The sequence below is a fragment of the Triturus cristatus genome, chromosome 4_1, assembly GCF_964204655.1.
Source record: "Triturus cristatus chromosome 4_1, aTriCri1.1, whole genome shotgun sequence".
Classification (NCBI taxonomy): domain Eukaryota; kingdom Metazoa; phylum Chordata; class Amphibia; order Caudata; family Salamandridae; genus Triturus; species Triturus cristatus.
In genome coordinates this window covers 1,206,580,708-1,206,602,598 of record NC_140585.1, presented here as the reverse complement: position 1 = coordinate 1,206,602,598, position 21,891 = coordinate 1,206,580,708, and the positions used below count along the sequence as shown (strand labels likewise).

Genomic DNA, 21,891 nt, shown 5'->3' with positions numbered 1-21,891 from the left:
GCTCCCTTATGATCATCGTTCTCTGGCCTCGGAACCTTAGTTTAGGAATAGGCTTAAGGCTTGGGTTTTTACTCAGATTTGATTACTGTTCATCCCTATGGGTCTTTAGCGGCGGGCACTCTGCGGCTGCGGAGAAGGTGTTGCCCTTTATAAGTTCTATTTAATTCATTCATTTGCATTGCTGTTACATACAAGCACACTTGTTGTTTGACAACACTGCAGTTCACCTGTTTCAATGTGCCAAACGCTTTCAGTATTTCGCTACCATTTAAATAGTTTATTTTAAAAAACTTTAGACCAGTATTTGGAATTACTACTAAATCAGAATAAAGACACAACAAACAATTTCTTGGAACTGCTTTTTCTTTCTTCAAGTGCTTACTTTAACCAAAAATAGTAATGCAAATTTTAATAACGTGGTAGTTATTTCAAAACACAAAGAAAACTCTGCAGATACCTGAATGAAATTCAAAATTGCTACCTTTATTGGAAACAGTGACATTCATGAAAGAAGAGTGGAAAACAATTTAGCTAATCGTTGTTTGAATTGGTGAAGTGGAGGTGTTATGTGAAATAAAAAGTAAAAAAAGGTATAACCTTGAATTAATGATATGCCCAAATTGTCACTTCACACAAACTTGGAAGCACCAATCTGGTAGTAGTCATGTAATCCTTATTATGTGATGCAGGTTGATGTGGGACAGGCATCTCCCTGTCTGCGCCTGCTTTGGTGGTATTCCTGCAATGTAGGTGGGGAAAGGTCCGATGTAGAGGAACATGTATACCTTCTAGACACTAAAACTTACATTGGTCTTACCGGCAATGTTATAATTCCACATTTTGTAAAGCGCAAACGTATCTCCCCCTAAGGGTATCTAGGTGCTGGGGGGGCCATCCGGGAGAATAAGAGAGCTATTGTCCAGAGTATTGTTGCTGAGCTGCCACCGGGGATCAAACCGTGAGCCCCGCGCTCCAGAGTCAGCCGCTCGTGCCCGCTGTGGCACACCTTTCCTTCCTACTAGAAGCCCTGCCCAGAACAGATCTAACAATGGACAACTAACACCATAGATTTAGTGGTACTGGTTATTTGAAGTTCAACACAAGTTGAAACTACCTCCGACCATCTCCCCATATCTAGAGTTTGAGGTGGGCACAGTGTTATAGTGGATGTGGGGCACCAGTACCTACACTGTGCTGGTATTTGTTAAAGATCTTTGAGATCCATTAACACAGACCATCACATCACTTTCTGAGGAAGCGTGTCCTTTTGTGTGTAACCTGAACCTGGAACAAAACTGAGTTTCCTAACTACTTAGAGGATAGCATGTCGTATCATATCAAAGACTGTGTCACATTTCCACACTAGGCTAAGGATTTGGCGGTTGCAGAATGTGGTTTACTTTTGTGATCTGTAATGAGGTCTTCCAACACCAATATGAAGAACTAGAATTAAGCTTGGGTTTCTGCATCCTTCCTTGAGAAAGCGAGGTCTAACTATAGAAAAGACATAGGGTCACCACAGGTTGCTATTGATTATAGTCCACAAAATGATAAGACAGGTACACAGCTGGCTTGCTTCCTGGAGAGATCCACTGCCCATCTTAAATATGTTTTCTAATCCGGAATTAACCCTCTTTGGTCCACTAAGGCACATATGCATGCCGACTCGTGAGGCGATTAACATGGAATAGATTTTCATCTACGAAATCTACTTGGCAATTATTTATATCCACAGTGTTCTGTGGAGATCCAGGTCTGTGTCAAGGCCCACTTAATACAAAGAGAATTTTCAATTAGGTTCTTTTTATATACAATTTATCTTAAGTGGGTATCCTGAAAATCTGGCATGATCCGGTTATCGAAGATATACTCCGGTAATTCATGATTTACATAGATATGTGTTTATGGTGAAATTCGGAGATGGATCCTGTGATTCCTTATTTTGGTGGTTTTGGGTTATTATGAGAACAGCGAATAGGGAAATATGCATGTTTTTGTTCTCGCTGGTAACGTAGTTTACTGTGTTGGTTGTTGAGGATAAAATCAGAACATACCAGCTTTCCCACTTGACCAAATTCAGGGATCCTATGTAAATCACAATGTAATCCTAGTCATCCATTTGCCTAAAAAGATGAATATTCCATCCTCAAAAAGTGCCTAGGTCCCTTTATATTTACCTGCTGCATGTGTCCAAGGACATTCTTTCTGCAGTCAAAGATTCCTTTGCCCTCTTCTGAATACAAATTAAATATGAATTCTGTGGTGTAATTATCATTGCACTTCTCATTCCTGCAAAGTAACACAAAAAAGAGCAAGGTGAGATGTCATGCAAGGATGAAGAACGGGGACTATGGACAGTGTCAATATATTGCAAAACAGAAGGGCAAATCAATGCGTGACTATGGAAGCCTGTCCATCTAGCGTGTAAGGGGCTGCCCGCAGTAGTCCTGGGGTGCCTTATTACCACATTAAATCATATTAAATCATCTGGTTCGCCCTCAGGATCGCCAATAACTGTAAGTCTGTTCCTCCTGTCACCGTCTATCTATTAACTGCATGTTACTGATATACGCATTGTCATGACGTACAGTAGCTTCTATCACTCTGAGGTTGTGGTTGTGCACATATAATTTCTCTGAAACTTTCATGATTATTGTATATCCTAATAAAGCGGTTCATAGAAAAAAAAATGCTTTTGAATCCCTTGCTGTTTCTTGAAAATGAGCAACTTGGACAAGCCTCTTCATTGGGCGTCCACCCATTTGTTCTACGTCACTGGCGTATATCGACTGGAGCTCAAAGGAATCGACGCACGAACTGCCAAGCTTAGTGGTAACTTTCAAAAACAAAAACTAACTGTAACAAAAAGTTCTTCATTGAACTACAGTTGCTCCGCCCATCCGAATGAGAGGGTAAATCGTTTTTTCAGTTTTAGAAAATGCGGTATTTTGTGCGATACACTAAGGTGGAGATAAGACCACTTTTCAAAACTAATGTTGCTTTACCATTTTTCAGGAAACATACCTACTAGTTTTCATTTAGAGAACTAAAATGGAGTCGACTTAAGTTGTCAAAGTCCTGTTTCTGGAGGTTCACATCTAGGCCTTTTCTTGTTCGCCCACAAAGCTCATGAACGACTGAGTGGGGAAGGTTTGATATCCTAAGTGTTCATTTTTCGAAAAAAGTTCCGGCAATAAATGTGTTTTAGTACTCGGACGTAAGACAACTGCATTTTTATGATGTTATTAATATGTTACAGCAGCAATGTTGAGATTGTATAATATTGGGCTTTTTAATAACCTGTAAAGAACTATGACAGGATGCTGGATGCTATCGCTGTCATGTTTCTGTCCCTTCGTGTTCACCTCTGGCAGATACAGCTCCAAGATGGAAGGCTCAGCCATTGCCAAGTTCTAGACCCACTGATGTGACATAGGCACAGGAAGCCTGAGGAGGCTGGTCCCAAGGAGAAAGGAGCTATGAAAAGTTTGATAATGCACCAACATAGCACATGTTTAGAGAGGAGAGGAAGAGACAAGGCATACCAATATCCCAGAAAGAAGGGAAGAGGAACCACCAATCAAAGAGAGTGAACCGAACAATGAATGGAGGGAGCAGGGGGCTGGCAAACAGTGCTTAAATGAAAGCAGCCTGGCAGAGTGAGGCGAGTACTGTGCCCCAGGGCACCATGGTCTGAGGTATGGTCTACAACACACAGAAAGTCCTGCAAATGTGCTGGGGTCCTTTTGTGAGTCGAGCACGCCAGCTAAAATCAATCCTGATACCAGGGGACTCATACAATGTATATTTTGTATATTCACAGGAGCACCCCTCTAGGGTTCAAGGATACGTGCTTGTGTGCATGCAATATTAAAGGTTAAGCACCTCCCTTTCATGGTCATAGGTGGTGGGTGGTGAGATCTTTGTTTTCCCAAAATGCCAAATAGTGCAGAGCTACTCATTCCTTGCCTTACTTTGAGGGACTATCTGAGGTTAAATCGTAGTAGGCTCCTGAAGCTGAAATGGAAATGAAAGACAGTTAAATACAAGAACCTCTTCTGGAAAGTTGTCTCATTTATTCCATGAGTACTGTAAGGCCTTTACCAATAAAGACCCCCACGATGCAGCTTACTTGGTCCCGGACTGTTCTCACACTTCATCGATCAACTACTACCCTCCCAAGGTACAGAAGATAAATGGATCATAGTCATCAACATGCTGGAGCAAAGGTGGAAACATGGCGTCGAGTGTACAAAACATCGGCCTGCCTTTCCATGTACTATTAATGCTTATAAATGTTATAAAAAATTGACTCGACACTTCAATTTTGAATGCAGAGAAGAGCTGATGTGGCTTCTCTGGCCGCTTCTTGTTCCCACCCGATCTCGGTAGCTGTGCAGGGCTGGGCCTGGTTAGTATCTGGATGGGGCACCTTTCTTGGCTCTGAGTCAGAGGCAGACTGCCAAGTCGAGATTGTTGTCCTGACATTGACCTGAAGTGGGATCCTGAGACACTGGGATCAGATGAATAGCGACGTATTCAATGAATGAAATAATCTTTTGACAGAAATAGCAGCAGAGGAAAGGTGTGGCAGTTTTGTTAAAGGAATGATTAAAGGAAACTTTTAGTGTAGGGTCATGTGCGTAGCTGACAGTAAATCAATACAATAAAAGCGCTGTTTTCAGATAACTGATAAAATAAATCATCAATGCATAAGTAAGTTACAGAACACATGGATCCACTGAGAAGCGAACAAATTGAGACAGGTTGAAGTAGCAACATTTAATAAGGTGGGAGGGTTTCACCTAACGTGTGCAAATGTCGCACTAAAACAAATCCTTTTTAATGCATGAGAGTCTGCTATGGCCTGTTATTTGTGTCAACAAATATTAAGGAAATGTTCGGCCCACAACACCTCTCCCTATCTGGCCTTTAAAGACTAAATGCCTTCCTTAAAGAGAGCACAAAGACAGGAACAAACTAAGCCGATCCAACTTAATCAGAGAAAAAGTATTCCTAATAGCAAAAAAGTTCTACCTGCTGGGGCAAGAGGGCTTTATTTAGAGCAGGCAGAAGTAGCAAATGTTCTAGGATTCTCCTCTGATGGAGCATTGTGTCCTTATCGAGGAGGGATTCCACCAGTGGATTCTCTCCCAGCGGAAAATCCTCCCGTAGAGAACTTATCATTGGCTCCACCAGTCGACGAATTTATGGTTATCGTCCAACTCTAAATCATCCTATGGTCATGTATTCACGTTAATACATCTTAATCATGTTATGACGTCTTAATCAAAAGAACAGTGCTTTGACCCGGATATGCATCTTCATCATCCCATTCAACTTCTATTAGGATGAGAGGGGTGCACCACCAATGCCAAAGGTTGACGCTATTTAGTAATCTTGCAGCCTGAACTAGTATGTGAGTGCAAGCCATAAACAGCCGGTCATCACTTTAGACTTTATCAAACAAGCATGACTGAGATGTTCATATTTATACATTTTGCTCTACCGCAACGTACCCGCACTTACAACAGTTTGCACTCGTTCCCTGAAGTACTTCTTTTAATGATTACTCAGACTTATTACAATTTAAGACTGTAACAGATCTTGTCCTGTGATTTTCTAAAATGTGCTCCCAATTACGCCTTTATTCATTTCCAAAGAAAAGAGAGGACTATCTCACCTCAGCACCAGGCCTCTCTTCACTGTGGTCTTCATCTTCTCCGTGAGATGTTCAACATTCCCCTAGGAGTCAGGGAACACAGTAACCATTTTAGAATGTTATACAAAGTATGTGTTAAGTAAAAAAAGATGTGACCTTCTTAGCGGAATGAGGATTTGACTGCTCGGACCCATGTGAGTGTCAAAGCACCATGCAGATCAAAGTGCTACACTCCGACTGCACTTTCTTCCTATATGGCATTTTCTAACTTAATCCCCCCAAATGATGGTGGCATTCCTTGTAAAATGGTAACGTAGAAAAGAAAATATCATGATGCAAAAGTATACTTACTAAACTGACATCAGGCTCTAATGCATCCACCGGGCACATCTTTGAAAACAGAGGTTGCAGCCTACAATTACTCCTAGACTGTCAGCACTGACCAGCAGGCACTCAATGTCCTCGCCACAGGCATGGACAAATAGGATTGGGGCCCTCAAACAGATAAGATTTTTAAGCAGCTGACCATATATGTGCTGGCACCCCCCCCCCCCAAAAAAACAATTACATGCAGCAAAACTAGCTTGCGTTGCACATTCAAGGATTAACACCTCTATATTGGAACCTGACTGGCTAGAGCTGTGTGAAGCTAGTGCAGCTGCTCGCCTGTGTCCTACCTGTAAGTCATGGATGGTAAATGGGTCTTCGTAGATATACGCTGCGTCAGCGCCAGCAGACAGGCCAGCCATGGTAGCAAGGTACCCACAGTACCCTCCCATCGTCTCGATTATGAACACTCTCCGCTTGGTGCCGGCTGCAGACTGCTTGATGCGATCACAGGTCTGACAAATAAACAGGCCGGACAAATTAACTTCTCATCAAGATCCTAATACGTTTTTTGCACTTTGATACCTTTTTTATTCTCCCCTAATAATCCCTTCACGATTGCTTATTTGGGACTAAGTGCTAATATATTACTCTTTCCACATCCCCATTTCTATCTCCAACCCAAGTTCGATCCTATATGAAACAAGTCAAATCCCTTGTACTAATCCGAACCAAGGGAAACTATACATTACTGTCCAGTTCGTTATCTTTTATCTGGCCTTGATTTTCATTGGTTTGTCAAGAACCAAGCTAATGGCTGTAGTTTGGCATATACAATATGACTTAATTTACAATGTTTTTTTCTGCCTACCGTGATCAAAAGTCAAACTGCATTCAGAACTGACGGGTGACTCACAAAGCCAGTTTTACATCTTGGGTTGTCATTTATGTGTGCAAAATAATTCCCCTAGCTGGTCATTTTCCAAATAAATGGCACCCACACGTGAATATTCGCAAACATTTATAATGCATTTCCCACACCAATCGGGAACCCCAAATTCCCTCTTTAATGCTCCTGATGTGCAGTAACAGCAGGGTTATCAGATGCGTGAGGCCGAGTGGGCGCTGTTCCCCGCACCATATGCTTTTGCAGGTCCCTGTGCTCATGCTACGTTTATTTATGGGTTTTAATAGAAAGCCTGCTATAATTAGCAATGATGACAATGCTACTAAATGTGTCAGTGGTGTTTCTGAACTCTTTACTTTTTCTTTGCTAAACATTTTTTGTAAATTTAGACACCTATAGGAGGTCCCATTTATTTGTGGACCCCAGCCCCACATGACTGTGCCAGAGTAAAAGGATGGAATTGCACCAGTATTCCACAATTTTACAGTTTCCAAGGCGTTCATTTGCCTCAATTGTGTAAGTGAAAATAATGATGTCGTTGCTGTGAATGGTGGCAAAATTTGTGTCAAATGTTGTGTGTGCCACGACAGACCTTTATACACACACCAATATCACCGCAAGTCCTCTGCTACATAATGACCGCGAGCCAACCTGTAATATTTCGATGCGTATCCACATTTAAAGGACATGATGTAGCTCCCATGAATTCTGGAAATCATTCCATGGGTATAGATATCTCTCATGACTTATGGATGCTGATGCCACTTCGGCTTGTTCAAAACCAGCAGGCCAATATGAAAATAAATATTACAGCTTTGCTGACTGGCTGGTACACACCAGGATCATGGAACCCTTTGAAATTGTTCTGACTTTACAGTCTTTCCATAACTTCTTCACAACACAGTGCATCTTATGTACCAGTGACTGGTATTAAATTCATTTTGGCAGCTAGATTTCTTGAAGCGTAACACATCCCCAATCTCAACTCCACAGCCTTGTGCTGGGTTTGTTTTGAATTTAGGGAGGGAGCGATACTCACATTAGAGATGGTGTTGAGTGCGGTGTCAGCCCCGATGCTGAAGTCAGACCCAGGGACGTTGTTGGACACGGTGGCAGGAATAACGACCAGTGGGATGCAAAGCTCCTCATACTTCGAACGTCCTTCGATCATCTCCAGACCTCCAGTAAAAGCCTGAGGGAGACAGATCCCGGCTTTTTGAGCATGCACCATGCTTCCAAGTGTTTTTTTCTACATTATATCTAATATCCACCACTCTAATTACTTTCATATTTCACTATACTAATTCAACACTAATCCATTATGGGTTCCGGAGTAGCGTGCGACTTGCTGAAAAAGCGCTTCGACGCCTCGTCAGGGGGAGTAAGCACTATATAAATGCAAATACAATACAATATCAGAGCTGTAAACTCATCAGAGGGTTTTCACAGTGAGCAGTATTAACAGGGGGTGTGGGAGATTCCAAAACACTGTTTTTTTCCGAGCTTATAAATAGAGCACATCTAGCTCCAGGGAGCACAATGTTTCAGAGCATCTCAGCTGTGATAGGCTGTAGATAAAACAGTATTGTGCATTTGGGTTCTGGTATGAACCAAATTACAGAAATCATAATGTGATGGGGAGATGAAGTGGTGGACAAAAGTAAATGGGGCAATAGAAGGCAGATGTTATATTTAGTGCATCACACATTTCCATGTCACACAATTACAAATGTTTACATTTTAGCATACACATTTACAATTTGAGACATGGAAGGTAACAGCAGTTGAACTAAGGTCTATGAAAGGTAAGTACATACTGTGTAGGCAACGTGGTCTTTTTCTGCACACACTTTGTGCATGATCAATCCCTGCAGGGGCGCCAAAATGACGTAGGGTATTTCATAGTGGGTAAACCCATTTAATATAGAGAGGATGGGAAGCACAGAATAGATATAGTCATTTAAGGATCTCATGGGTCTAAACATACTTGAGAATAAACACACACGCTCTAAAAGTACATTCAAAAACATATTTTGCTAAAAGTATGTTATGAGCTAATAAACTTTCATGTAAAGGTATTTGTTTAGATTTCAGAGACTGTGGCACTAAACATTGTGGAACATACTAATTGAAAGGGGTCTGTCCCTGTTTGCACGTTCCTACACACCCGGACTCTTTGCATGACCTTCAACTGACCATGAATACTGAGTGCCGACTTTATCTGCACATCAGATGCTGTGAAGAAAATGGCACAGTGTTTTACTATGCTAGATAAACACACGTGTACCAGTCTTCTGCTCTCATTGCCCTTGCCACTACCATTGCAAGCACGTTCCTGATAAACGAAACCAAAAACTCTGATAAAATAAGATAAACACATGAACAAGATAAGAAGTTATACAACGCGTGCCCCTAAAGTACTGATACAAAACACTCCCGGGAACTAGAAATGGCTCCCTCCCCCTTTGACAGCTCTAGGATTTATAGGAACAGTGCAAATGCTGACGATGCTTTTTCTGAAAATACAACAAAACAGAATACAGCCACGAGCAACGCACCTCAAATCCCCCGATGATTATCAGGCCCTGGATGTTGTAATCGCTTATGTTTTTGCTGATTTCTTCCAAGTATTTCTTGGGGAGGACCCTGAATGAAACCAGATATTAATGCAAACATCAGGAGATATAACTGCAGTTCAGTTGCAGTGTGCTGTGAATAGTATAGCAATTAGTTTCCTGTCTCGCACCATTGGAGTGTGAAGTTCAGTGCACCCACATAACCCCGTTATGCTTTGCTTATTTCCACTGGGAGTGGGTGGATTGGGTGCGGCAGGATGAGCCGGTTGTGTCATGGTGTTAGACACCAGCAGAGGAGTGGGGTGGAACATCGTTGTAGACCAATAACCCAGGCTCTATAGGTGCTTTATCGGTGTAGGAGGTTGGCCCTGTGGGTTTTTTTATGTGATAAGCACCACTCCTGGCAGCTCTTGGGTTAAATTAGTAGTCCCACCCATATGGCTATAGCCCTCATATCTCACTTGAGATTGGAAGCAACTTCTCAAATACAGCAGAAGCGTTAAAACCCATCACTTTATTGTAACACAGCACCAACAATCAACTGTTCCACTCAGTCAGATGCCCAAGACCAGCCCGATGCCTGCCTTCCTCTGGTTAGCGGAGTGGGCTTGCTGGGATCTGCCCAGCACAAGGCTTTCCCATTCGAATTTTTCCATACCAACACCAACAAGGCTGTTTCTATTGGCCAGTTTCATTGAACTCACTATCACATGGTTACCTCTTTGTTCCAAGTCTGGAGCCGCCTTGTCCTACCCAGCCACCTACTCCACTCCATCCAATCTCCTCAATCTGTTAGGAAAAACGGAAGAGAGCAAAATTAGATTTAGAGCGCACCTTTTTTGATAGACATATCTGCAATGAGAAAGCCAGGCCTGATCCTAAGCTCCACGCAACAAGGAGATGAAGGAAGAAGCGAAAACTAGGAACTACAAGTAACCAAGGGTCAGTGTTACAACCTTAGGAAGCTTTAGGTTCCTCAGCGCTTGAGCCTGCGTGAAAGCAGCGGTAGTTAACGGCAGCACTTTAACACCTCTGACTAGATGGGCCAATCTCTGCTTTCTCCAGGATGGGCCAGCATTCGAGATCCTGCACCAATTTCTAAGATGTACCAATATTGGTGACCAGGGACAGTCACAGCTGATGGTGCCCTGTTTTACATCATATCAAGCTTTCTTTCTTCAAAATAAACAGTTAATTATAAGACTACATACATCAAATACTTTAAGTCTACAAACGTTAATTATACTGTAAAATGCAGAGGTGCAGGGAGCATAAACATACTACGGACAGGACACCATTCATAAAACAGAAATATTAATATAGGGCAGGCAGCGTCTTGGTAGAACGCTAGTCAACGAGGCGAGAAGTAGTTGGTATCCCCTCAGAGTATGCCTGAGGAACGTGATAATGATAAACAAACAACACATAAAGAGCTTCATTTTATTAACAGCTACAAAGATGATTTCTAAGGAGAATGTTTTTTATGGCCTCAAGCCGGATGACCCTGGATAGAAAGCCTTCTTCTTCTGGCAATGACTGCAGCTAATATCAGAGGGAAATGACCCTTACCCTTATCCTCAGCGAGAAGTCTACAGTTAAAGTTAATCAGTATTTGGACCGAGTTCAATAAATGACACCGTACCTTTCCTTTGGCAAGTCCATCAAAGCCATCTTGGACTGCAAGCATCCTGTGTCCATTTATCATCCCGATCCTTACTGCTGCCCTCACCGCGGCGTTCATCCCCGCAGCGGGCGCGCCAACATTCAAGATGGCAAGGGTGTGGCCACTCTGTACAAATAAATGGGAAAACTAGGTGAACAGAGTAAACCAATCTATTTTCTCAACACATTACCTTATAACTGCTCCATTGGAGCCATTGCGGAAGGATGTTGTTTATTTGGAACTCCATGGCATAACGGAAGCTTTCTATGAGGGTCGAATATTCTGTGTGCCTAATGATGTGTGTGCGGCATATACAGAGCATTAAATACTACTATGGGTCCATGGGCTACGGTCTCTATTTGTAACTGTTGGCATCAATAGTCTAAAGAAAGGCCTCAGGGATAGAGGTTCTTAACTTGTGGTCTTGGGATCCTTGGGGTCTGCGATGCCTATTCAAGGGGTCCGCAACTGATCGGGAAATTAAATAATATATACAGATTGATAAAATGTATGTAAATAAATAAGCAAAATTGAAAATATTAAACTGTTATGTAAATATGAAGGAATTTGCTATGGGAGGCTAAAAAAAAAAGCTGATGTCCTCAGATTGGGCGGTGCAAATGCATCCAAAGGTATATAGTATGGATGATGGGTGGCCTCAGTTAAATACTGAAAAGCCCCAACCTTTCTATTAAAATGAAAATTTATATTTTTTATATACTTTTTATAAAGTAAGTAAAATTTTTAGTCATTTGTGTATTTGTTTGATGAATGGTTGTTTCTATATTTGTGTGTACAGAGGTTCAAATTATCAAATTTGTTTGATTTAGGGCCCAGAGCTTTCAGCAATGACTCAGTGGGGGGCCCGCATTCCAATAATGATTCAGTCAGGGTCCTGGTATTCCAGTAATGATTAGGTGGTTGTCGACAGAAGTAAAAAGGTTAAGAACTACTGCCTTAGGGAATTAGAACGTATACATTTTATCCAAGCACAAGGATACCATGTGTCTCATAGTGTACTCTGTACAAAGTTATTTTCACTATTAGACCAACTTCTACACCTTGAAAGACAGAAAAAGGGGACACCAGAGATCTGTTCACCCTTCTGGCTGCTTGAAAGAGCATCTCCGTGCCCCATGCCCACACTTCCAATAAAAACAATTCTATACACCCCTCATCGAGCCAGAGTGGCCTAGGAGGTGGTCCAGTTCCAATACAGACCGCAATTGAGGCACTTCTGTTATCAGGGTAGACAAGGGAGTGACAATAAAGAGAGTTGAGGCCTATGGGCATGGCGTCAGTCTACTGGTGGATGGCAGCTGCAACTGGACAGGATCTGGGCATACAGCGCCACTGCACCTTGGGTCGGCACTCAATTCAATAAAGGCCAGAGCAGTGCTAAACAACGAGGCCTGGGGAAACTACTAGGTGGTCAAAGTGAGGAGGGAGAATGGGAGTGCTAGTACCAAGTGCAGGGTCCCTTGCACATCAAGGAGGAGATTGGGGAGGAGTGCAGGAGGCTGCGGCTGAATGACATGGAGACAGATAACCGATCCCCGTGAAAGAACTGCTGTAAATAAGAGAAGACCAGAGGGCATGGCTCCTGGCATATGAATCACATTGAGGTGCCAGGAGACTGGGACAGTAGAGTACCCTGGGTCAGGGTGCTGAGCTACCAACACTGTATACTGAGAACATGGTTGCTGCACCATGGTGTGATAATAGATAAGCACGCTGCTCCCTGTGCTGGCATGGTCTGATTCGGACATCATGGTGAGCAGGGGTTGCGGGTTCAGATACCTCCCTCACCAGTTCTGATTTTAGTGGGAAATAAGATTTGCTGCTTACACAAAGCAGAGACAAGGCGCTGCACGTGCAAGTGTGGAGAGGCGGACAAACAGTCCTACTGCTGGGCAGCATACATTTAATGATGGGCAAAACAAGCAAAACTATCCTTTGAGGTGAAACATTCCTTGAGGCCTCCTCGAGAAGGGAGGATTAGTCAGCATCCGATTCTGAGATGGAGGACTAGTGGCACAATAGTCGCTGGTGTCAAAACAGTCCTGCTTGAAATGAAGCAAAGTTGACAAACTACATTCAAGAAGATTGATACCCTTTCCTTTCATTTTGTCTGGATGGACAAAATGAAAGAAAGAACTGACAAGCACAGCAAACACCTAAATATTGGAGAGTGAAAAGTATCAGAAACTGAAAAGAAACGTTAAGTGAACAAAAAAATACAAAAACTGGAGAAAGATCTGGACTGTACACATGCAAAAAAATGAAGCTCTAGAGGTGCGTTCAGGAGGAATAATCTGTGCATAATAAGGTTACCAGAAACTGCAAATGCTGGACCTATGGCACCATTCATTGAAAACATGCTGATGACTGTTTGGGTTGGCAACTTTTCACCATTTCATCTAGTTGAGCATGTTCACCGTTTTCTGGCACCTGCCCTCTGCTTGGGGCACCTCCTAGATCCCTAATAGAAAAACTGCATAACCCGGTATTCAGCCCTGAAGCTGTCCTGGGCGAGAAGAGTTCTTAACAATGGAGGGTCTTCATTACCTCTATATCCTGATGTCATGTTTGCTGTCCAAAAGTCCCTTGGGGCATTCACTCAAGTAAAAAACAATTACAGTGGTGTGGCTTGGAGTATGCAATGCTATACCCACTCAGACTGAAGGTCACTCACAACAACACACCCATCCTTTCATCAACCTTAAGGCAGCAGTGACCTTTGTAGAGAATAAGGCTAAACAATCCTCATTGAAGGAATGAGGTAATCCTTGATCATATCTGATGAAGCACACAGTGAACAATAGCAACAAATAAAGACAAATAATACCAATGGACGTAACTAGATAAAACAGCAACTAGAGCTGACATTATCACTCTTTAAGGATGTATAAGATATCTCCTCACATGATTGCATAGTTCTGATTGCTCTTCTGACACTCATTGCTGAATGGATGATGTGAGACTTGGCAGATACGACTCAACAGTAGATATGACAATATTAGAAATGTATGCCCCTTGAGATAGGGTATGTTACATACAAACAATAGATTATTGATGAGGGGAGTAAGATGTGCTCATGGGCTGGGGAGATTGTCGGGGATATTTCCTCGTACTGGTAGGCCACTTGTTACTCTGGACTCTGGAGCATGACATGCAACAATATCGCTTTAGTTTGAGCAGTTGCTCTTGAATTTCATGGGAGGGTTTTTATTTGAGGGGATAATGGGACCTATCACTGATTGATGGGGATTCGGTGTGTGTGGAGGATGGGTACCAAGAGTAGGACTTTACTCAACCAAAACAGGTCAATTAAATAGAATGAAACTAGATGAAGTATGCACAGATCTGCAACACTTATAAATAGGGTGCATATTTGCAAAACAGGGAATTATTCAGATGCTACCTGTGAGAAGTTGGCCTGGTATATGATGTTCACTAGTTAAAGTGACCACCCTGTACCATGCCAAGCAACCCTTATGATGTGGTTGAAGTCAACCTTTTCGGACCAGCTGCCCTAGTGGTAGCGTAGGCTAAGCAGTCTTTCAGGCTAAACTCGTTTAGGCATGTTAAGCAAGCTGTTTTACCATATGTAACCCCCTTTTATACCAATGAAAGGACACCACACAGATATATATTCAAAATATATATGTATTTATTACTCAAAGTATCCCCTAGACTCTTTATGAGCACAGGAGCACAAATCGTTAAACAAGAAAGTATCACAATATACAGAAGTTGCACTTTATATGGATAGGCCCTGGTGGCCGCTCAAACCATATACTAAAATAGTGGTATAAGTACCACAAACAGGTTTTTAGTTAGTTTGGGGTTGGGGGGAGGGGGGTGGTTGTGGGGTAGGGTTATAGTGAGTATTGTATTGTTCTGCTCTCTGTAGGTGCAGGACAAACCATTCAGGGTGCAGGCTACTAGTCTCGTTTGCTTACACTAATTGACAATGTTGGAAATGCAGTGGCGCATTGCTGGGGTGGTGGATCTTTGTCACTTGGTTATCAGATTGTAGACCTTTTGGTTTTTGTTTATCGTAAAATGCACAGATGACACATGGATACCGGATGTAAATGTGATTGCTTTTGTCTGGTGCACAATAAAGATATTTTCAAAAAAAAAAAAAAAAGTACCACGAACAGGAAAGGGAAAAGGCCTAGGGCCTCTAGAATCGCTGGGCCTACAAGGAGCTAACTTTAGTTAGTGACCAGGAGGTCCACGTGTCGCGTGTGCAGTGAGGAAAGTTACACGCGGGCGCCCATAGGTTTTCAATGGGTGCGTAAATGTTCAAAAGTTACTGCTAGAAGGGTCTTCTGGATGGACTATGAACTTAAGACTTCAAACCTAGACATTAGAGATGTTACTCTACACTTGTGCACCGGAGTGCCAGCTTTACCTCACCCACAGGAAGCGGGTGCATAGGGCTCGAAGTGCGTCGGGTTTCGTCTATCTGTTCAATGGAGCCTGATGACAAAGATGCTGCAGGCGGTCGGTCCAGAAGAGATGCGGCGGATTCAAGGATGGATCGGAAGTGTAGAAGACCTGTAAGCAGAGGGGACAGTGTTCACAGTCACTAGCCAGTGACCGGCGTGGCACCAGGTAGGTACCAGGCGATGTTGGGTGCAAACAGGTGAAGAGGTGTAGCTTGTCTCTGCAGCCACGTGGTCCCTGAAGGTCGACGACGTCCAGGAGTCGGTTCACGAGCTGTCCCACGCAGGCTCTCGCTGTCGGCGGTGACGGCGACTCGGAAGAAGCAAACAAGCCTTGACAAAAGCAGGAGTCGCAGGAATCGAAGAAAGCTGTTAGCTCTGACCAGCAAGGTCAGAGGGGCTGCTCCTTTGGAGGGAAGCAGGGGCCAGTCTGGAGCAACCAGACCAGTGTCGTAGTTTTCAAAAAGGTTCGCCAAGATGGCCACTAGCCAACGGGCCAGGGACCGGGCAGTAGCGTCGAGTCGCAAAGTGCAGAGGGGCCCCACGCAGATAGTGGAGATGCTGGAGGGCTCACCTTTGGTGCAGATGCTGCTCGGATGTTGGGCTTCTCAGGACCCAACGCACAACTCGGAGGGAGCCTCTGTTGTCGCGCTTGCAGCTTGTCGAGTGTATTCCAAGATGGCTGGCTCCACGTGTCTCGGTGCCTCCACGGGTTCCTTCTTTGCAGGGACTGTGGATCGGGCTGTGAGAGATCTGGAGGTCCAGTTCTTGTCGGTCTCTGGGCTCGGGCTCCGGCGGGAGACGGCGGCAAAGCAGACGTCGATTCGCTGGTTGGTGCTTGCGTTAGCAAGATGGTCACTCCCTGACCATAGGGGAGATTTCCTTCAGTCTTCTGTGCAGCAGAACGTCGAAGTTCCAGTCTTCTTCTTAGTTTCAAGTTGATTCCAGGATGTCTGAAGTCTTAGGACACAGCTCCTACCTTTAAGCGGATTCTAGGGGCCGGACTACCTGCTAGGTCCCGGACTACCTGCTAGGTCCCTCCCTAAGGGTGGGACCAGGAAGGGGGGTGGTTACACCCCCAATCCTTTGTCCAGTTTGCCTCAGGTCTGGGGCTGGTGTGCCCCAGGACCGGTTTGAACTGGCATATGCACCGAGGCTCCTTGTGAGCCTCAGGCATGTCTGTTTCTATTCAAGCCCTACCTGACCAATACACAAAATCCTGTCTGGGGTGGTGCTCGCACCTCCCCTGGCAGGAAACCCTTTGTCCACGTCTCCCAAGCTGGAAGGACTCCCAGCAGCAGGAGGGCAGACTTGTGTCTGTGGTGGCAGCGTCCATTCTGTGGAGCTGAGGCTATGTCTGATTTTACCCGGGTTTCAGGTTCTGTACATGTCGTGTCCCTCTAGAAGGGTGGAATGCTAACCCCGTCGCCAGAATTGGCGAGGGGTTAGTATTCCAATTCGTATGACACCTTACTCGACATGTTTTGATAAAGCCAAACCAAAGATAGCATTTAACCGCGAGGTTCATAATGCACTTAAGAGTATATGGTATGGCGATATCTGGAAACGGTAGAAGGAAGTTGTTCCGACCACTGCAGACAGGCTCAGCTCATGCCAGAGCACCATCTCACATGAAACCAAGCACTCTGCCTTCAGGATTGTTGAGGCCTGCCATAGGAGTGACTTATAGGTTAACATGTGTCTCATTTAAGGTTAGGTATAGGTATACTACACCTAAGTAAGAGGTGGATACACCAACTTACCCCAGCTGAGTGATCAGCCAGTTGTGTCAAATTGTTAGGCCAGACCAGGGGTGGCATAATACATGCTTCAGCCCCTGGTAGGCCTTAGATACACCAATGCCCTGGGAACCTAGTGTACACTGGTACAGGGGCTCACAGGGTGATCCAGTTCCAATGGGTTATGCACCTAAAGTGCATAGTGTCAATTTAGCAGAGAGAACAGCAGGCTGGGGTCTGATTAGCAGGCCCACAGCCTCAATATGTCAAAAACCAGTGAAGCAAAAAGCAAAAATTTGGGGTGACCATAGGATAGCAGACCATACTCTCCTACACTACCCATGACATGACCTTGTTGACTGAATCTGGTATATGACTAGGGGTCCGATGAAAATAAAATTAAAAACCTGAAACATACGGGGCCTGAACAATCCTAAGAAAGTGTAATATGGAGGTATACTTCAAAATGATACTGGACATGCAAAAGGACAGATTGACAACTACCCTCTTCATAAGGTACAGAGAGCTTAAGTAACATAATGGAAACTCTCTAGTAGACTTTTGGTGCCACATGAACCCTAGTCAAAGACAACACAAGTATTGCTTAGTTCAGTTTAAAAATATTCTACTGTTTGGAAGGCCTTTAAGGTATACATCAGGTGCCTTTTTATTTCCAAGCAGACTGGACCTTTGAGAAATACGTTACCTACCATACAGAGGGATCCTAAGAGGATTGAAGTCGTATAGTCACACACATAGGTGGAGCAGTGGGTAAACAGAGAGAGATTAGATTTTTAGGGAAACACACAGTGCCAAGACTCTATGGGGAAGGGAAAAAGCTAAGCAGAACGCTGGCCCAATTATTAAATCCTAGATGGACAGCAAGGAAGAAACTTGAAGTAGTCGATGAGAATGGCACGCGACCCATTCACTCGAAAGATAGCCTCCACCAATTTACAAAATGCTATGCTGAGCTTTATAAATGCCCAAAATGGATTGTGGAGGTGAACACTTGCAGAATTATCTTTCGGACACCACTCTTGCATCTTATTGAGGTGACCGGAGAGGCAAGAGAAACAGGCTCATTGTCTTGTTCCCTTTGAGAAGCTACTATTTCTGTTCTCCTAAAACCAGATACAAACCCTTCTGATTGTGCTTCCTACAGACATATCTCTCTGATGAATTTAATTATTGCCACACTTATAGTAAATTAATTACATTCTCATTTGAGAGGACTGGTATCCCTAAAAATCTGGATTTGTTCCTCATCACTGACTTATGACAACCTACGGACCTTCTGCTCTTTGAACATTGAATAAACCCCTCTCTTCCTACGGTGGCTACACTGCTGGATGCTCATAATATATTTGACTCTCTTGATTGGTCCTATCTGTTTGCAGTGCTGAGAAGGATGGGGTTGGCTGAGGGAATTGTTGGCTGGATAGCTCTATTATACAATAATCCAATGGGATGAATTAGAATGGGCCACTGACACCTATAATAATATTATCAGTGGCACAAGACAGGGATGCCCATTGCCCCCTATATTTTTAGGTTGAGCCTGGGCAGCGCATGGCTTCTCTGCGAGGCATGCTGTATTGAAGTATGGAATAGGAGCTCCGCCCAGTTACCGCCCATCTTTTCAATTGGCTCCTATTACTGTCCTTTCTAAATGCTTGCTTTTGATTGATGAATGGGCTGGGTAGCCCCTCCTTAGTACCGCCTTGTCTACATTTGTAACCTCCCATGGGGACGGGACCTCTTACTTGCTTTGTTACTCAGCAGTTTTTATTAACAGTTCGTGAGGACTATTTACTTAATTAATGGGTTCTTTGTTTAGCTGCAGAAGCACACACGATGTGCTGTTTGTGTTAACATTGTATGGCAGTAACTGCACCTCTTACTGCCAGTCTTGCTTCTCATAAGCAATGACTATAAGTACAAAGTGCGTATTTACACGCCGCTTGCAGGTTTTCAAAACACATAGATAAAAAGCATTGTCATTCACAATGCCAATAGCTCAAACTCTCGCAAATGCTAGACCTATTACATTGCAAATGCTTGTTTCAATTGCTACTGAGTCTCTGCTTTGTATTATGAAAGAGGAATATGCTTAAAGTGGTGTACTATTTTCCGAGATGACATTGTATGTACTACCAGCTATGCCATGCATAAATTTACGCAAATGGCATGACTGAGTAAAATGTATTCACCCAATTTCCTCTTGCTTGATAACCAAGAACTGACAGACACCCTAGAGCCGAAGGCTAAGAAACAGTTTTGACATACGGTTCTGGTGAAAATGTACATTGATTGGGTATTCGTGTCAATTGAACAATTCAAAGGAAATGGTGAGAATTCACCTGCTAAATGTTATCTAGTCCCTTTATCCTGATTTTCCAATGAGCCATCCTTATTGATGGCACTTGGGTATGTTATTATTACCAATACTTCACAAGGTCTTATAAACCAAATCTATAAGCTTATGTATGAGGTGAGAAGGCTGCCAGAGGTGAAGGAAAAGTCCAGATGGTAAATATATATAGGAGAGAACATTGCTGATTAGATGTGGCTCTACTGCTGCCTACAAACAAGTGAGATACCACTCAATAGAAGACATAGATTAATGTATTACACATTTCTACACCAAATATATTACACTCTGATCGGTTACATGCAATTGGTGTGGATGTTAAGCCGCACAGTCTCAGGTAACGACATCCTAATGCAGACTTTCTACATTTAGTCTGGATTTGCAGACAAATAGCTGATTGCTGGTGGTCACATGTGTTTGAAATGCTCACAAAGATGATAACTTGGCAAGCCGAGGCTTTACCAGTGTTGACACTAATGGGATACGTCAAAGATATACCTAAACCACTGAAACGCTTTGTCTGCTTGTTAGCAAAGCAAAGAGTAACCATTAGATGGGGTAGAGGCCCTCATACCACAATATCAGATGGATTAAAGGAATTAGGACCTAATTTATCATTTGGAGGACGGTCCATCCTCCGTCAGGGCACTGGAGTAAATTACTCCATTGCCCTGACAGAGGGGCTGTCTGCCAAAACATGAAATGTCCGCTGGCCCAGCAGGTATTTCAAGCTTTAACAGGAACCGCCATCACAGCAGTTACTGCCAATGCATGTTAACTTTGCCGGACTGCTCCATGAAAATTAAAGAACAGTGCCCCCCTCGCTATGGGAGTTGCCTTCCATGGTGAGGGGGGCATTGAGCATTTTGCAGTGCCCATAACTGCCCGTTTCTTTCTGACGTTTGAGGCACTGAAAAACAGCTATATGTCCGCCCATCTAAATTAAGCAGGTGTACATATAGCCAAACCTCCAAAGGCCCTTATTCCGTTGGGCCGTCAAGAGAGAATGACCACAGTGGAGAATGGAGTAGTCTCCGCCATCGTCAAACTATGGTCCACCCAAATTTAAATTGGGCGGATGCATCATAGTCCTGGCAGGGAGGAAACTCCATCGCTGTTGAAATGGGGTTCCCTCTCCGCCAAGATCTAAATCAAGCCCTAAATTTTTGGTAATGATGGTGTGGAAAGATATACTGAAACTCTACCAATTACCTCACACCCGAGGGATATTTAGAACCCCCTGCAACAATATCTAGCAGCAGAATCGAGGAGTAGAGAGGATAAACACTCATTAGATAAGGGATGATGCGTTTGTTAACTTTTCCAGCTATACAGTCAGACATATATGCCACAAATAATGCAATAATATGAATCACGCAACCAAGGATGTGAACGTTATTTATCATGTGACCACTTCTCTATTGGGGTTTACAGTGGAGTTAGGTGAAGGTTCTGAATCGTTGAAGGTGATGATGCGCTCTTTTTGATAAGATGCCACAGCAATGTTTAACACAAACTACATCTAAATGCCCATCGACACAGGTAAAGGGAAATTGTGAGTATCCTTTAGCAGAGGGATGAAGCTTGTGACTACTAGTTGGTGAGCTTATGATGTTCCCTTTCAATGTTATGATAAAACGAAAATAATTAAGTAAAAATACAAAATAGGCAGGAAAGCTCTGCCAGGTCCCACTAGTTTGCCTGCACCATCACTGTAAATCCACTGCACCCACTCTTAATCTCTTTCTTTGGCCTTGCAGCTGTTTTTTGCCCCATGCATTTTGAATTTGCCCACTTATTGTACCCAATTTTCTCTACTGCAGGAAGGCAGTTGAATGCATTTACATGAAGAACTTTTTTTCTCAAACTCCAGAACCTCACCAGCAAGTATGAGTACTTGTTAAAAACTTTCACTTCTTCCGGAATATGTACTGCGGATCTATCATTTGTATATACCCAAAGGGATTTAAATTGAATTTTTCCCCTTTATCGCTTTTTCATGAGACTATGCAGTTTGAAGCACTATCCTCTCACGCCTCGTGATTTAACCATCTTGGGAGATCTAGTCTTGACTGTCAAAAAACGACCTCAAGTCTTTTAGAAACGTGGTTTACGGACTTTGTTGCCAAACAGAAAAAACACACTAAAATGTTTTGTGCTTTCTTATAAAATTTAAAATAAACATT

At 43.3% G+C, this 21,891-nt stretch overlaps 1 protein-coding gene across 3 annotated transcripts in view; it reads right to left on the bottom strand.

Annotated features, from left to right (window-relative positions):
• Positions 1-21,891, bottom strand: part of LOC146856404 (ATP-dependent 6-phosphofructokinase, muscle type-like) — a 334,110-nt gene that overhangs the window by 28,047 nt on the left and 284,172 nt on the right. For all 3 annotated transcript variants that reach the window (XM_085654532.1, XM_085654533.1, XM_085654531.1), the window contains 7 exons: positions 11,115-11,261; positions 10,191-10,261; positions 9,455-9,542; positions 7,936-8,088; positions 6,340-6,504; positions 5,684-5,745; positions 2,178-2,289 (listed from right to left, as the gene is read on the bottom strand). In XM_085654532.1, the coding sequence (XP_085510658.1) occupies positions 2,178-2,289; positions 5,684-5,745; positions 6,340-6,504; positions 7,936-8,088; positions 9,455-9,542; positions 10,191-10,261; positions 11,115-11,261 (798 nt within the window). The remainder of the gene's footprint in view (positions 1-2,177; positions 2,290-5,683; positions 5,746-6,339; positions 6,505-7,935; positions 8,089-9,454; positions 9,543-10,190; positions 10,262-11,114; positions 11,262-21,891) is intronic.